Source organism: Euprymna scolopes, chromosome 4 (assembly GCF_053919585.1).
Source record: "Euprymna scolopes isolate OS-2025 chromosome 4, ASM5391958v1, whole genome shotgun sequence".
Taxonomy (NCBI): Eukaryota; Metazoa; Mollusca; class Cephalopoda; order Sepiida; family Sepiolidae; genus Euprymna; species Euprymna scolopes.
In genome coordinates this window covers 6,702,682-6,719,722 of record NC_136485.1, presented here as the reverse complement: position 1 = coordinate 6,719,722, position 17,041 = coordinate 6,702,682, and the positions used below count along the sequence as shown (strand labels likewise).

The window sequence follows — 17,041 nt, the reverse complement described above, 5'->3', positions numbered from 1 at the left end:
TCTTCCCCAGAACTACTAGATTTTGGAACTCTCTTCCGGGTTCCTGCTTTCCCAACTGTACTGACATGCAGAAGTTCAAATGTAATGTGAATTGACATCTTGCTGCTCAACTCCCTACATAGTTTCCCTGCAACTTATGGCCCCGATAGTAGACCCTTACATAAAATTGGCATTATACCTTGTTTGGGGTGAAAATGGGGGGTGGGAACAAAGCAAAAAAATAACCAACACTTCAAATAAAAATGAATTTCACATTGAAAGCATGTATTTACTGATGTTATGTAAAAATTACTTTGTATGTGTATGTGTGTGAGTGAGAGTTCCTTCCTCATAGATAACGAAACGGTTGATCCTATCTTTTGCAAATTTCAAACAAAGCTAATTTATATGTCTGGCAGTGTTCTTAAATATGTTTTGTACAGAAATTCACCCGATAAGTATTGAAAACTGAAAAGATCCGATCCTAAAAATAGTCTTTCTTTCTTATAGATAAAAAGAATTTTTACAGGGGAATATTTTACGTTACACTGGCAAGGGAGATAATAATATCATGGTTAAACGTATTGTACGACTGGGCAACGCCGGGCGTCCAGCTAGTTTACTGATAAAAAAATCATTGAACTGAAATGTGGCCTTGCAAGATAAGATATTTTTAAACGTTGTTTTCTTAATTTTGTTAGCACTTAAGTAAAAAGAAAAAAAAAACAAAAAAAAACAAACAATAAAAAAACACCGATCGTTTTTTTTAGTATCTTTGATTAATTCTTATCAGTAAATGAAGAAAACAATGTTATAAGTTGCATAATAAAAAATGTCTTTCAACACGATTTATCTTCACAGAAAAATCTTTGAATATCTTCAAATAAATTTTTCAAAACGAATTTTCATTTTATTTTCTGGGAATAATTTATACATTAAATTAAAGCCATGTTTTTAGTTAAATTTATTTTGCATCTTGACTAAAAAATTAACTCTGTTCCCCTTTTGGCGTTGCCCGGGAGTCTTTACTTTTGCTTCTAAGGTTTCTGTTCATGTGTGGTGATTGAATCACAAAGTGATTCCCTACGAATGCTAAAAAGCAAATGGCTTGAATTTCTACCGCCTTTCTTTCTCCTCTTCATTAGAATTCACTTTTTTCCTCAGAAAATATTTTAAACCAATAAAAAGCGTTTCAAGGCCCCAAAAGTAATAAGTCTATGTGAAAATACTAAGCCAGTGCGAAACTAGAAACTCATATAAAACAGTCAAAAGCTAGAAACATAGAGAATTCATAAACTGGGTGAACCTTGAACTCCAGAACGTCTGCTTAACAAGCATTCTCTATATCAACTTTCATCAACTCGCACACATCTATACACGTACTAACAAGGACAAGACACACTAATGCACACACATACACAATGCCACGCTGCCAAATACTCGTATAGATATATTATTTACATATGCTTATTATTCACACTATTTTGACTTGTGACTACTAACCCATGTTTTTTTCACTCAAACACATGTTTATATAAATGACTGAAAGTAACTTTTATATTCTTATTTCCTGTATAAAAATGTTCTGCTATAAATTTTTTGTTTTTCTCAATTTTTGCATTTTGCATTTACAAAACTCTGTTTATGTTTTAGGTGGCACTTACTACCTGGTGACCCTTCTATTCTCTTAATGTTTCAATTATTTCGATTTTTATATGCATGCATGCCTATATATTTTATTTTATTCCTTCGTAATAACTTTTATACCCACTTTATATTAAGTGTTATGAGTGGGGACCGCTTGTTAATTTCATACTCCCACGGAACTTCCTCTTTTGGAGAAAGCTGGTTAACCTCACATAGGGTTATGCTGTTTCCCTGTTTTTTCATATTAATTGTCAGTGTGATGCTTGTTTATACTCAAAACGCTATTGCCATCCAAAATAACTCTACCAAGATCTGGGATCACGACACCAATTGGTGACCTCGAGGGGACAGATTTTAAATTGTCTTGTTTAAAAAAAAAGTTATTTAACTACTTCTTTAAATTACAAAAGTCACTGCTGAATAAACGTCGGTGTAAGCTAAACGAAAAATGGGCACTTGTGTCAAAGTTTTGCATAACTTTTAGTTGAAAACAAAACAAATATTCTAAAGCAATACAATAACATAAAATAAAACATTAATTATCTGAAGAATTATTCAATTAAAATAAAAGCAAGAAATGTGCTCTCCACAGATGCATGTCGATGAGGAAGATAACAGAGTTTGAGAACGTAAAAAAGTCGATAATTTTTTTCTGGTCCAAAGTTCATATATATATATTTAATCATTATAGTAAAAAAATTTAATTATTAATTTAATTATTATAGTAAAAAAATAATTATATATATATATATATATATATATATATATATATATATATATATATATATATATATATATATATATATACTCGGGTTTTTTTATATTCAAAAGTAATGGACTAATGAATTCAACGAGGTTGTTAGATAGTGCTCAATAAAAAGAGCTGATAATACTTGTTTATTGTTATATAAACATGCTCACATCCCGCTGCTACAAATAGCCACTTGTTTCAATCAAACAACAGATATCATCTGGCAGCGACTTGACTATTCAAAAGTTCAATGAATAATGGATTTTTATTTTAGGTAGGAACTCTTTAAAAGTTGGAGTTAAAAAACTTAAAACACAGAACTTTAATTATAAAATGTAAAGAGGGAGGGGCAATTTAAATAAAGTTAAAAGATTACAATGGAGAGAGAGTGATTGAGAAGAGAAAAAAGGAATAGAGAAAGAAATAGAGAAAGAAAATAGAGAGAAACATATATATATATATATATATATATATATATATATATATATATATATATATATATATATATAGATATAATATGGAGAAGAAAAGAAACAAGATATAAATGGTTATTATAAAGAGAATAAGGACTAGAAGGGAAAGGAAAGGAAAGGAAAGAATGATGGGATCTAGTTAAAGAGAGAAAGAGAGAAAGTAAGAATTTGACAGTATATAGAAAAAGAAAAAGAAAAAGATCTGCGTGTCAACCAATTTATGAACAGTTATACAATTCAGTAATGAAACATATTATTACAAATACAAACAGAAGATACAATCCAAGCGTCAGAAATGAAACATGTCAAAAAAGACAGCGAATGTATCTAGCCAACATATTTATCAACTCACATACGTCCACGAGTAATATCAACGCAGTTCAAACATACGTCTACAATTAATTAGGCCCTTTGTGCTAAATGATATAAGTTTAAAGTTTTCGCGTTTTTATTAGATAAATATATAAATAAAAGAAGAAAAAATATAATGATAAAACAATATTAAAATTATTATTATTAATAATAATAATAATAATAGTACTAATAAACATAATAATAATAATAATAATAATAATAATAATAATAATAATAATAATAATAATAATAATAATAATAAAAACAGAATAAAATTGATATTTATTATCTTTTTAATATAACAAATTTAGCCATAAGAGGGGATTAAATAAATTAAATAGGGCCAATAATTATAAATAAAAATCTACTAATATTTATGTAAATAAAAAGAATACAATAATTATATGTATATATACACATACACACACATACATATATATATATATATATATATATATATATATATATATACATACACATATATACACATATATACATACATGCACATAAGTAAAGGTGTAACTATACTATTAAGTTGAAAGTTTAAGCTATTTAAGTATAGATATAAAGTCATATTAAATCACAAATTAATACATTCAAGACCAGATTACTAATAACACATATACAAGTACACTTACCTATAAATATATAAATATATTCAGGCAAAAGAAGTAATTAAATCAACGAAATACTCAAAAGTAACGATACACAGGTAGGTAGTACCCAAATTAAAAATAATAAAATACATATGTATATACCCACAGAGAACCAACAGACATACAAAAAAGCATATATATATATATATATATATATATATATATATATATATATATATATAATTTTATGTATACACATACATACAAAAAATACACAAACATATGCACACAATCATATACTAATATACAACAATGCACACACACATATATATACGCACACATAAATATGTATAATTTACATAAGCTCTAGATATATCTAAGGCTTTTGACAGGGTATGGCATGAGGGTCTCCTCAGGAAGATTAGATCTTACGGTATCACTGGTAGAATACTTAACATAATTAAATCCTTCTTAGATAAGAGAAAAATCCAGGTAGTCCTCGACGGTCGCACATCTAAACAATATGATATAAATGCGGGAGTGCCCCAGGGTTCTATCCTTGGACCTCTATTGTTCCTGATATTCATAAATGACCTCCCCGACAACATTGCCTCTGAGATGGGTATATATGCTGATGACACTACACTCTATGGCAGACACGACAGGAAGACGAATGAACACATTTCTAAAGAAATGGCAGAAACACTAGAGGAAGACCTCCAATCTGTAGTGGAATGGGGACAAAAGTGGTTGGTCGCGTTCAATGCTGCCAAGACTAAACTAGTTTCATTCAATAATTACAAGAAACCCTCTCTACCACCAATAGCAATGGCCAACGACTCTTTATCTGAGAGTCCATCTTTCAAACTCCTTGGCCTAACGTTCACAGGAAACATGAGTTGGAACAATTACATTGAAGGCATTGCCAGGGCCGCTGCAAGAAAGGTAGGCTCTCTCTACCGTGCTAGAAAACTACTAACACCCGAAAGTATCCTGTACCTCTATAAGGCCACCATTCGCCCATGTATGGAGTATTGCTGCCACATCTGGGCTGGTGCATCTGCTACTAGTCTCTCGCTCCTTGACAAGGTTCAAAAGAGAGTCGCAAATCTGATAGGCCCTGAACTGGCATCTAAGCTTCAGCCTCTGTCCCATCGACGAAATGTTGCATCCCTCTGCCTGTTCTACAAGTATTTTAGTGGTGAATGCTCTGATGAACTGCAATCACTTGTGCCCCCACGACGCGAGCACCCTCGACAAACCCGACAGGCTACTAGATCCCACCCCCACACTGTAGAGGTCCCTAGATGTAAAAGATCTTTTTACTCCAATAGTTTCTTCCCCAGAACCGCAAGACTCTGGAATTCCATTCCAGGTCCCTGCTTCCCCAACAGTACTGACGTGCAGAAGTTCAAGTGTAACGTGAACCGACACCTTGCTGCCCAAATCCCTACATAGTACCCCAGTAGTTGTTGCCCCTGATAGTAGCCCCCTACACCAAAGTGGCAATTTGCCTTGTTTGGGGGTGAAAATGTAATAAAAAAAAAAAAAAAAAAAAAAAAAAAAACTATATATATAGAAATACATAAGAATACAAATAATTTGGCAAGAGTACAGATAGATGCATACACACATAGAAACATACAAAAGGAATGAATAAACATGGGAGGGTATACCAAATAATATAAAAATATATAAATCTAAGTACACACGGTCATAAAGTAAATACATAGACACATACATAAACACATAGACACACAGGTATATAAGATAGGGGAAGTAAAGAATGAAATCAGACGAGGAGAAAGTATATTAATAGTATTTTAATAAATTATAGAAATCAGTGACAATTTTAAATTTATTTAAATTTTATATTTAAACTAAATTACTTAAAAGATGGTTTTTATAATGTTTGCAGTTAATTGAATTTTCGTGCTTCTTATTTAATAATTTATCTCTTTCTCTAAAAGTAAGTATAAATAATTTCTCATAAAGGCATAGGTAGCAAGGCGAGTTTAAAGATGAACAGGTTTTAGCTTTCTTTAAAAATTTCCAATTTACTATTGAGGAATAACCTTGCTCTACTAGTTCATTGTAATATTTAGACAAGGAAGTTCTGTTTTTGTACTCATTATTTTCAAAAGAGCACTTGTGACCGGTAAATCTTTCTTTAAAATTGTTATTTGTCATTCCTATGTAATATTTTTTTTCATTCGGATTTTCTTTAGTAGAAATAGTTGCTTGGTACACTACAGAAGTAATTTGACATTTTCCTTTAAGAGGGCATTTTGATTTAATTCTACAGTTACAACTTTCGGTAGCAATGGGTGTGCTATTTTTGTTTAATATTTTGTTATTATGTTTTTTAATTATTTTTTCAAGGTTTTCATTACAGCTATAACTAAGTTTTATTGTATTTTTATTGAAAATTTTATGTAGTATGTTATTCATAGGGAAGTGCTTTTTAATTAAGTTTAAGAATTTCATTCCTAGATTTGTTTTAAGTTTCAGATTAAAAGGGGGATTGTACCACAGGATTTTTCTCTTACGGTTTCTATTTGTATTTGTGTTTGGGTGTGTTGGTTCTATGAACTCAATTTGGGTGTTTTTGTATCCACTATCCTTAAGGGCCCTGTTATAGAAATATCTATGTTTATTAAATGTTTCAAGATTGGAAGAATTGTCACTGATTCTTTTACTAATGGATTTGGGGATATGCCTAATGATAGATTTGGGGTGATTTGATAGGGGGTGTACATAAATTGGGTTTGAGTTTTCCTTCCTATATGGTTGGTAAATGCCTTTCCTCAAATCAAAGTTCACATCCAAAAAATTTACAGTTTTAACATCTGATATAATATCCACTTTTAATTTAATTCTACGGAATTCATTTAAGATAATCTTTTTGGTTCTTTCACATTTAGGGCCGTTGGATTCCTTTATGATCATCAGTCCATCATCACGATACAAGCCTATATCCATGACATTTATGTCTTTGGTTAAGTTGTATAGTATGAATAGACCTACTAAGTCTGTCATTTCAGCAGAATCCAAAGACCCCATGGAAATGTCAAACAGATCATTTTGATCTTTTTTCAACCACTGATCATTTCCACTAATCAATGTAGTATTTCTACATGTCCGTATGATTTCAATTTCAGTGTCTTTTATATCAGACAGGAGTTTAGCAAACACCATCACCTCTTCGAATAGTTCCTTAGATATGGAGGGATAGTAATTCACAATATCGAATTGTAAGAAAGTACAATTCTTTTTATTATGTATATTGGAAAACCATTTAATGGTATCCGCTGTATTAATCCATAGATTTAGTTTATATGTTGATTTAATTTGATAGTTAACTCTTTCTAGTATATTTTTACTTAATTTACCAATTTCGGGTTTCGTAGGATTAATTAACCTAGTTGTAGGTTTATTTTCAAAATTTATCTTATGGTCTTTAAGCAAAATATATGACTCTTTTTTTTGTAAAATTCCCACTCTGTTACTAATTTTAAGTCTATCAGTTATTTCTTTACTATCCTTGTCAATTTTTTTGCAAATATCTATATTTGATTTTTTGTAATTTTTTGTAATATTTTCTTTAATAAGCTTGTTATATTCATGTGTAGTTAGTTTGTAGAAATTTTGTGTCTTATCTGCTTTAACGTAGAGGTAATCCGAGGTGTTGATTTTCTTAATGGTAAAATCCAACTGTTTTTGAAAATGATTCTTTTTCCTATGGAAAGACAGGCTCCTAATAAGATCCATAATGTCTGCTTCAAAAGCATCCAATTGGTCGAAACCATGGTAATCCTTATTCTTGTTTTCATTTGAATTTCTCAGGAAGAAAAAAGCTTTCCACTTCATTCTCCTAAGTAGCTCCTCCGTTTTTAGAAGGAGGGTCATCTGGTAATTCCGATTGGTGGTGGTAGGAATATTTTTCAGGGATGTTTGGAAGTTAATTTTCTCCATGTTTAGGTAAAAACAAATCCAGCGTATAATAGTGCTCAACAATAATGGAGCGATGATACTCGGGTTTTTTTATATTCAAAAGTAATGGACTAATGAATTCAACGAGGTTGTTAGATAGTGCTCAATAAAAAGAGCTGATAATGCTTGTTTATTGTTATATAAACATGCTCACATCCCGCTGCTACAAATAGCCACTTGTTTCAATCAAACAACAGATATCATCAGGCAGCGACTTGACTATTCAAAAGTTCAATGAATAATGGATTTTTATTTTAGGTGTACTTAGATTTATATATTTTTATATTATTTGGTATACCCTCCCATGTTTATTCATTCCTTTTGTATGTTTCTATGTGTGTATGCATCTATCTGTACTCTTGCCAAATTATTTGTATTCTTATGTATTTCTATATATATAGTTTATGTAAATTATACATATTTATGTGTGCGTATATATATGTGTGTATGCGTTGTTGTATATTAGTATATGATTGTGTGCATATGTTTGTGTATTTTTTGTATGTATGTGTATACATAAAATTATATATATATATATATATATATATATATATATATATATATATATATGCTTTTTTGTATGTCTGTTGGTTCTCTGTGGGTATATACATATGTATTTTATTATTTTTAATTTGGGTACTACCTACCTGTGTGTCGTTACTTTTGAGTATTTCGTTGATTTAATTACTTCTTTTGCCTGAATATATTTATATATTTATAGGTAAGTGTACTTGTATATGTGTTATTAGTAATCTGGTCTTGAATGTATTAATTTGTGATTTAATATGACTTTATATCTATACTTAAATAGCTTAAACTTTCAACTTAATAGTATAGTTACACCTTTACTTATGTGCATGTATGTATATATGTGTATATATGTGTATGTGTATATATATATATATATATATATATATATATGTATGTATGTATGTGTGTGTGTATGTGTATATATACATATAATTATTGTATTCTTTTTATTTACATAAATATTAGTAGATTTTTATTTATAATTATTGGCCCTATTTAATTTATTTAATCCCCTCTTATGGCTAAATTTGTTATATTAAAAAGATAATAAATATTAATTTTATTCTGTTTTTATTATTATTATTATTATTATTATTATTATTATTATTATTATTATTATTATGTTTATTATCTGATACAATTACCGATTCTAATTCTTCATAAATCTAAATATTTAGCTATAAAATTATATTCATGAAAACAAATTTCTTTCTACTTGGATTTTCATTGAACAGTTTGAAAATGTCATCTTTGTTGCCGGTTGCGACAGAGACAAAATGAAAGCACAGAATGCTGACATCCAATTTATACAACTCTTTAATTCTATGCTCCATTGACGATTACTATTCACTCAAATTGTGTCACGTGACTTACTGGTGTCTATTGTCCACACGACATAGACTTGAAATTCAACAAAACTGAAAGTCGTTTTAATGCAAAGCAAACAATAAAAAATGCAATTTGGATGTCAGCAAAAGTGTTTTTCTTTGATGTTCATTCGTTCTTGCATTCACCATCTGTTGTGTTGGTTTGAAAGGCGATTCTCAGCTAATGCATCCTCTTCCTTCTCTTCCTCTTCCCCTCCCCCCTTTTCTCATCTTCCTCCTTCTCCTGAATCTTATTATTCTTTCAGTTTTTCCTCCTCCTCCTACTTTTTCTCCTTTCCCCCTCCTCATTTTTCTCATATTCTTCTTCTTCTTTACAATTCTAAACGGAAACAAACCAAGACAATCTTTATTGTATAAGACTATCACCATGAAACATAATGGAAGAAATGTTGCGGTTTCATGTTAACGCTCTTTTGTTTACAATTAGAATGAAGCAACTGCAAACATGCCGTCAATGAGTTGAGCCAGCTCCTCCTATAGGACACACAGTGTCCCAGATGATCACATACCATGCACAATGGTCGAAAGCGTTCAAGATAGTGATGGGCAACTAACGTTTTCAAACAACAAAGAGAAAACACAAAACCTTCATCTTTCACAAAGTAAACAAAAACAATTATTTCGAACCTAAATTAAAATAAATACAGTTAATAAACACCAAAGGCACTTTTAACTGTAAGTAGTATGGTGTGAAATTAATTATAATCATCCATTGTTTAGTGACACCATCACAAGCCATGGAGCCCATACCACCAACGGCTCTCTATTAAAAAAAAGCAATTATATAAATTACAGTTTCAGAAGAAATTTACAAATAATGGACAAACACATTTTTTTTAATGAATTCAATACATTTCGCTTATGATTAGTGTACTTATTGACCTTCATCTTACTGAACTTACTTGAGGTGACATGCACACAGGATGGGTTGAGCCACCTCCTCCTATAGGACACATAGTGTCCCAGATAATCACATACGATGCACAATGGTCGAAAGCATTCGAGATAGTGATGGACAACTAATCTCAGGGCCAGTGGCAAACACCATAGACCTGTGGATGGGAGCTAAGTTTGATGTCCACTTTGATAGTGTGCAATCACGTTTTCCGCTTTTACCAACCTTGGTTCTGGAGCTATTGCTTCATGAATGAACTCTCCTGCAACGCCCAGTGTAGCCAAACCAGCAAAGCCACTTATTTAAAAGTGATTGTTTGAAGGGGATTAGTCTACAGTTTGTCCGATTGGGTATTGTAGACAAAATAGTGCCAGCAGACTCGCAGAATTTAATGGAGAGAGTATTGGTTGAATTTCTAAAATTTTTACATCTGCAGCCAACTCTCATTGGCCAAATTTTGCAACCATAGGTAAAGTCATCCGAACAAGTGCTTGATAGATTTGGATTTTCATGCCTATTATGATCGCGGACCAAGACCATACATGAGATTGTAGATGACTGAAATGGTGCCTGGTGTTCTTCAACAATTAACTGATCAGAAATATATTTATTAGCAATTTTTTTGTTTCTTTTATTCCTCCTAGAAAATACTTTGCTCAGATCAGAATTATTTTCAAACGGGACCATCTTAAAAAGGGGACATAACTCTATATTAATTCATATAGAGTTGTCGTCTTTTGATTGGAACAAAAAAAAAAAGAATTACATTTTTTACCACTCTGTCCCCACACTCCCTTCTGACATTGTACTATACCTGGCTCTACAAACTTCCATTTATTACAATTCTGAACAAAAGCCTTTACTGATGAGTTTATCCTATGCCCTTGTGATACTATCCACATCCCCAGCTCAAAGTGTTAAAACTTAAAAAAAAAAAAAAGGAAATAATATTAAAAATAAAAAGAAAAAATAACAATAAAAAAGAGGAAATAAGTTTATCAGCAGAACAATGGAGAGGAAGTTTTTCACCAACATACATAAAGGGTAGCTGGATAGAATTGTTAATCAAGGTGTGGCAATAATTTAGGACAAAGTACCAAACAAAAGATTAGCCAATATATTTAGAACTAGTTTGCAGTCAGTTTTGAGAGTGGTGATAAATTTTGCAACAGTCTTGGGTTCGTGACAGTTCAGGACAGTGTCCAGTTTATGGTAGTTGGCAGCTCAGAAGTTCCCATGAGTGAGATCAGATCGATTGGAGCCAGGTCGTAACACTTTGCGACTGATATATCATATTTTTCTTGTATTATCAATGTGAGACACGATTCCAGGATACAACCTAATGGAATTCCCATTTGGAAGGCATTATCGTAATATGTAACTGCTGGTCTGAAGCCTACCATATCAACATGGCATCCAGTTCTGCCACGTTGATAGTTGATACGTTTGGTGTTCTGTAACCCAGAAAGTTAACAGTGGTAGTATCATTGTAAACCAGAAAGTTAACAGTGGTAGTATCATTGGTCTATGTAACATAATGGATCCGTCGCTATTATTATGATTATTTTTTTTCTAGTTAATCTCTCCCTGTGATCCTAGTTGTGGGAGTGTGGGGACAGTTTATAGCATCATATGGCCACAACCAGCCATTGTTTATCCAGGTCCTCCCCTAATTCACAAAACTCTGAATATTGGAAATCCAACTACCAAACTTCTCTGGTGTATGGTCTACTGATCACTTCTAATTGTTTCAGTTCACTCAATTTATTTGGTGTTCTGCTGTGATTCTACTGGTTCTGGTCTTTTGTTAGCGGTCACTGTTTGGCCATCTAGAAATGTGGCACTTGAGACATTCACCAAAGATAACATCTACTAAGACTGTCTCAATTCCTGGGGCTTATCTGCAAATAACCCAGTACATTATTTTTCTCACAAAGCCGATCCCAGCAGGACTCTTCCCGCTCAACAAATCTTATTTTCTTCAAACAAAGAGAATATCTGACTCTGGCCGAAGATATTTTCAGTTTTTTGTGTCCTCTCTCTCTCTTCCCTTGGTCAAGCATCCAGCAACTGCACACCTGCCATTTATATGCGACAACAAAACGTGCTGCATAGAACATGTTTACAGAACATGTTTACAGAACATGTTTACAGACCATGTTTATAGACCATGTTTACAGCATGGCAGAAAGATGAACACATTTTGGTCAACCCAATATTTTGCCAGAAACAGACAAATCCATTATGACACAATAAAGTATCAAATAAAACTTGTTCTGACAACACCAGAACAACATTCACAAAACTATAAAAGTTCTTTCCAAACTCTTTGAATCTTTTGCTTGCCTGTCCACATCCATTACGTTTTTGTGATCTGCTTCACTGTCGTCATATGTCACATCTAAGTGAACTATGCCTGGCATAATCATGTTGAAATGCTGGTTCTTATTAGATAACTATATGTTAAATGTTAAATGGCGTTGAATCAATGACTGGACGAATGGCGTTAGTTAACAGTGGGACGAACAACAGAAACAGGTAGGTGGCAGCGACTAAGTGGTTAATGACACAGACTGACAATCTGTGTGTGCCAAGTTCAAATCCAGTTCATTCCACAGAAACACCCTCACTCAGCAATGTTGGCAACCTTCATGTTAGTATCTGATATCATTCTAGAAAAACTGTTAATAGAAAGATATTGGGGAACAAATGACAAGAAATCATCAGGAATTATGGTTCTCTTCTTCTTCTTCTTCAAAAAAAAAAAAAAAAAAAAGAAACAATTGATCAATTTTATGTTCTGTTTCGGAATTTTTGAGATGAGGATTGGTTATTTGTATTGTTTGGATTCTTCGGACTACTGTTCTCATTTTGAGTGTTATTTTCACAACATTTTGGTCGATGTAACCTCCGACCTTCTTCAGATGTAATTTATCAAACTCGTGAATCTTTCTGTCAGATTCGGGAATCTGCACGGAATTTTGAATGTAACTCTTTAATTAATCCATGGAGGTAACATGTTCTCGTTCCGTCAGCCATGACTAGGTAGAAGTTCTAAGTAATTCACAATTGTATTTTCAATCCATCAGTGTGGGCGGGGCTCAAAAATATATCACAACAATTTATATAATCGTGGATTTATTCACTCAATATTTAACATATTTATTAACTATTATTTATTCACAGTTCAATCAACACTCAATTTGACAGCAGGAGCTTCCATAGCAGTTCAAACCCCTCTTTTGCCGTGTATTGTATATTCCGATTCAGCCCGAGGAGGTGCATACTTCAAGGCATTGCCTTTTCTCTTTGAGAGAAGGGTGGTAGCTCACTGCAAGTTGTCGGAGGCATCCCTATCAGGAAATGTCGACAGGTCTGTTCATGGCTAGTTTTGCAGAATCGGAGAGTGTGACCTTCGAAGTGCTGGCCGGTTACCTTCTGGACTTGTTGTAGCTCATCTTTTTGCGGTAGAAGCAATACCGGGTAGCCCTACTGGTACCATATACATATAAATAAAAGTCTTAATATTAACAAAATGAAAATAAAAATAAAAATATGGATTTAAAAAATGAGATTGAAAAAAAAGTGTTAATTATTTGGACTCAAACTTCGTATTTATTTTGATTTCGGTTTATTTCGGAAAGCGTAAAGATGTTTTTTCTCTTTGAAATATCAGCATAAATATTTTAATTCTCAACATATGTAAACGATTTATATCTGCAAAAGAAAAAAAAAATGCTCTCATTTTTGTGTCAACAGTTGAAACCTTCCCAAATGTCACAGCAGAAACAGCAGCAGCGTCCCGACTTTTCACTCATTCAAAAAAAAAAAAAAAAAAGAAGACAATCAAAACGACCAATTATTTTTTTTTTTCTACTGTTTCTTTTCTATTTAACTTTTTTTATTTCTCTCTTAAATCGTGTATTTTTCCAAATTCAAAATTGCTTGGATATTTCTCCCCGACTTAAAAAATAATAACAATAAAAAAAAATCTGTTTGTTGCATGTCGTCGTATGTTGTTGTCAGAGCTACCAGTAGTTGAAGTCGAGGGGCGGGTCAAACTGTTTGTTGTCGTTGGAATCGGTAGAAGCAGGTCATCCTAAGTTTGGTTAGGGAAACCAGGTCAGACAGTCCGGCACAGGAAATTGAACAACAGCTTTGCAAACTTGATTAATGGGTCAGGGTGCGGCAGAGAGGATCATTCACTTGGTTTACATAGTCCATAGGACAAAAAAAAAAAAAATAAATAAATAAAAAAAAAAAAAAATACCCCTCCAAATAAACCCTTCCTATACCTTTACTAGCATACTAGCTGAACCCGTAGAAATTCCATGTCATATTTGGTTAACAAATGTTTTGATAAATGTGATATTTTTCTATTTTTTTTTAACAGAAACAGTGTTTCTGAGAAACACCAATAACACACAGCAAACAGAAGTTTATTAACATTTTTATGAAAAAAGTGTCCATTGCATTTTAAATATAGAGCTTACCAAAATAAGATAAATTAATAAGTAGAAATAAATACCATGAAAGTAATATTGTGTTACATAGTTCAATACAAATAATAGAATCATATTGTAAGAGACAATCTTTTATTTACTCACTCAGTCCAGCACCTCTTGACAAGCAATGTTCTTTTCTTTTTTTTCCTGTTTGTTTCTTTTTAAGGTGTCTTCTATGTTCGTTCTGAGCAACAAAAATGACCCATTTCTCAAGCGTATTGTGATGTGTGATGAGCTCTATGACAATCTGCGACGTTCGGCACAGTGGTTGGATGCCGGAGAAGCGCCACAACACTTCCCGAAGCCAAATGGTTATGGTGACTGGTGGTCTGCGGTCGGTCTCATCCATCACAGCTTCTTGAATCTGGGTGAAACGAATTCAGCAGAGAAGTACTGGCAACAAATTGATGAAATGCACCAGAAGCTCCAACGTATGTTTCTGAGATTGGCCAATATGGAGGGACCAATTCTCCTCCATGGCAACGCTCACCTGCATGTTGCTTAACTGACCCTGCTGAAACCGAATGAATTGGGGTACGAGACTCTGCCTCATCTGCCATATTCACTGGGCCTTTCGAGATGATGCTGAATCGGCTTTCAATGATTTCATCGCTTCCAGAACTCCGGATTTCTATGCTGATGGGATGAATAAACTTGTTTCTCGTTGGTCAAAATGTGTCGATTCTAATGGATCTCATTTCAATAATTAAAGTTTATTATGAAAGGAGTTATGATCTTTTGAAGTTGAACTTCAAAAAACGACATTATTTTTGCACATATGTGTATATTAAATAAAAGATGAGGAATAAAAGTTACATGTAATTTTTATATCATCAAATCAATAAGGAAAGAAAAGAGAAAAACTCTTCAGGCCATGCGATTTCGTCGTTAAAATACTTTTCATAAGAAGAGAAGGCCAGTATCATGCAAAATATGCAGTATAGATGAAAGCATGTTTAAGAACATTTATATTGGAAATATATATTAAGATATATTAAATACAAGAAATATATATTAAGATATATTAAATACAAGAAATATATATTAAGATATATTAAATACAATAAATATATATTAAGATATATTAAATACAAGAAATATATATTAAGATATATTAAATACAAGAAATATATATTAAGATATATTAAATACAAGAAATATATATTAAGATATATTAAATACAAGAAATATATATTAAGATATATTAAATACAAGAATAAAAAACATGGAGATAAAACTTCAAAGAAGAAATCAAGTATAAGTGAATAGGAAAGATAAACATTTTAACAATAAAAATAATTATAAATATAAAAAAATGAAAAAGTAAAAAATGGAAGTAAGAAATAGCAAAAAAAAATAAATAAATAATAAGGATCACGAGAAAAAATGGGGTTCATTAAAGAAGAATAAACAAAGAAGGAAAGAAGAGGGAAGAAAGACGGAAAGATAAAAAAAGTAGAGGTGGGGGGTTAGAAAAAGCAAATATGGAATACGGGGGGGGGGGAATATGCCTAAAGAGGTTTTTCTCTCTTATTCTTTCCTTACAAATCTGATGATATCATAAAGTCGGGGCCAGCCTTAGGCCACTGCAACCTATGCGGCCACAATGGGCTCTCTGCGCATTGATTCATTTTTTTTTTTTAATCTTAATTTTCAGTTATTATTCTTATCCCGACCCACACAGTGTCCTGCACAATCTGTTTTGCATAGGGTTTCACACTAGCTAAGGCTGGAACTGAATAAAGTTATATGTAACTTTATTCCTCATCTTTTATTTAATATATTAATTGCTCCTCTTAACAGTGTTGAGCTTTATCTATCTTGATAAGTTTGCTTTCTTAAATATATATTCTTCGTTAACTTCCTTATATATATATATATATATATATATATATATATATATATATATATATATATACTGTTATATATATACTGTTATATAAAAGTCACTTTGTGTGTGTGTGTGTGTGTGTGTGTGTGTGTGTCAGTCTGTCTGTCTATCTTTGTGTGTGTGTCTGTCTGTCTGTGTGTGTGTCTGTGTGTGTGAGTTCCTTCCTCATAGATTCCGAAACAGCTGAGCCTATCTTTTTCAAATTTCACACAAAGATAATTCATATGTCTGGCAGTGTTCTTAGATATGTTTTGTACAGACATTCATCTGATAAGTATCGAAAATCGATAAAAAATTACATATAGATAAAAAAAATAATAATTTTTAAAGGGGAATATTTTACGTTACACCGACCAAGAGAGATAATAAAATTTCAGCAAATCATTTCATCTTAAAAAAACAGATTTTTTTTTATAATCTGGAGATCTAGCTTAGTGGTAGAACATTCGGTCACAGATTGAAAGATTCCCTGTTCAAGCTTGGGTGTGCATCACCATTTTATTTTAATTTTTTCTTATTAATGAGTTCAATTTATGATA

At 32.0% G+C, this 17,041-nt stretch overlaps 1 protein-coding gene across 1 annotated transcript in view; it reads right to left on the bottom strand.

The window, feature by feature from the left end:
• Positions 1-14,960, bottom strand: part of LOC145266651 (uncharacterized) — a 62,153-nt gene extending 47,193 nt beyond the window's left edge. The window contains exon 1 of the mRNA XM_080122578.1: positions 14,714-14,960. Within this exon, the coding sequence (XP_079978704.1) occupies positions 14,714-14,960 (247 nt within the window). The remainder of the gene's footprint in view (positions 1-14,713) is intronic.
• Between the last annotated feature and the right edge of the window lie 2,081 nt (positions 14,961-17,041).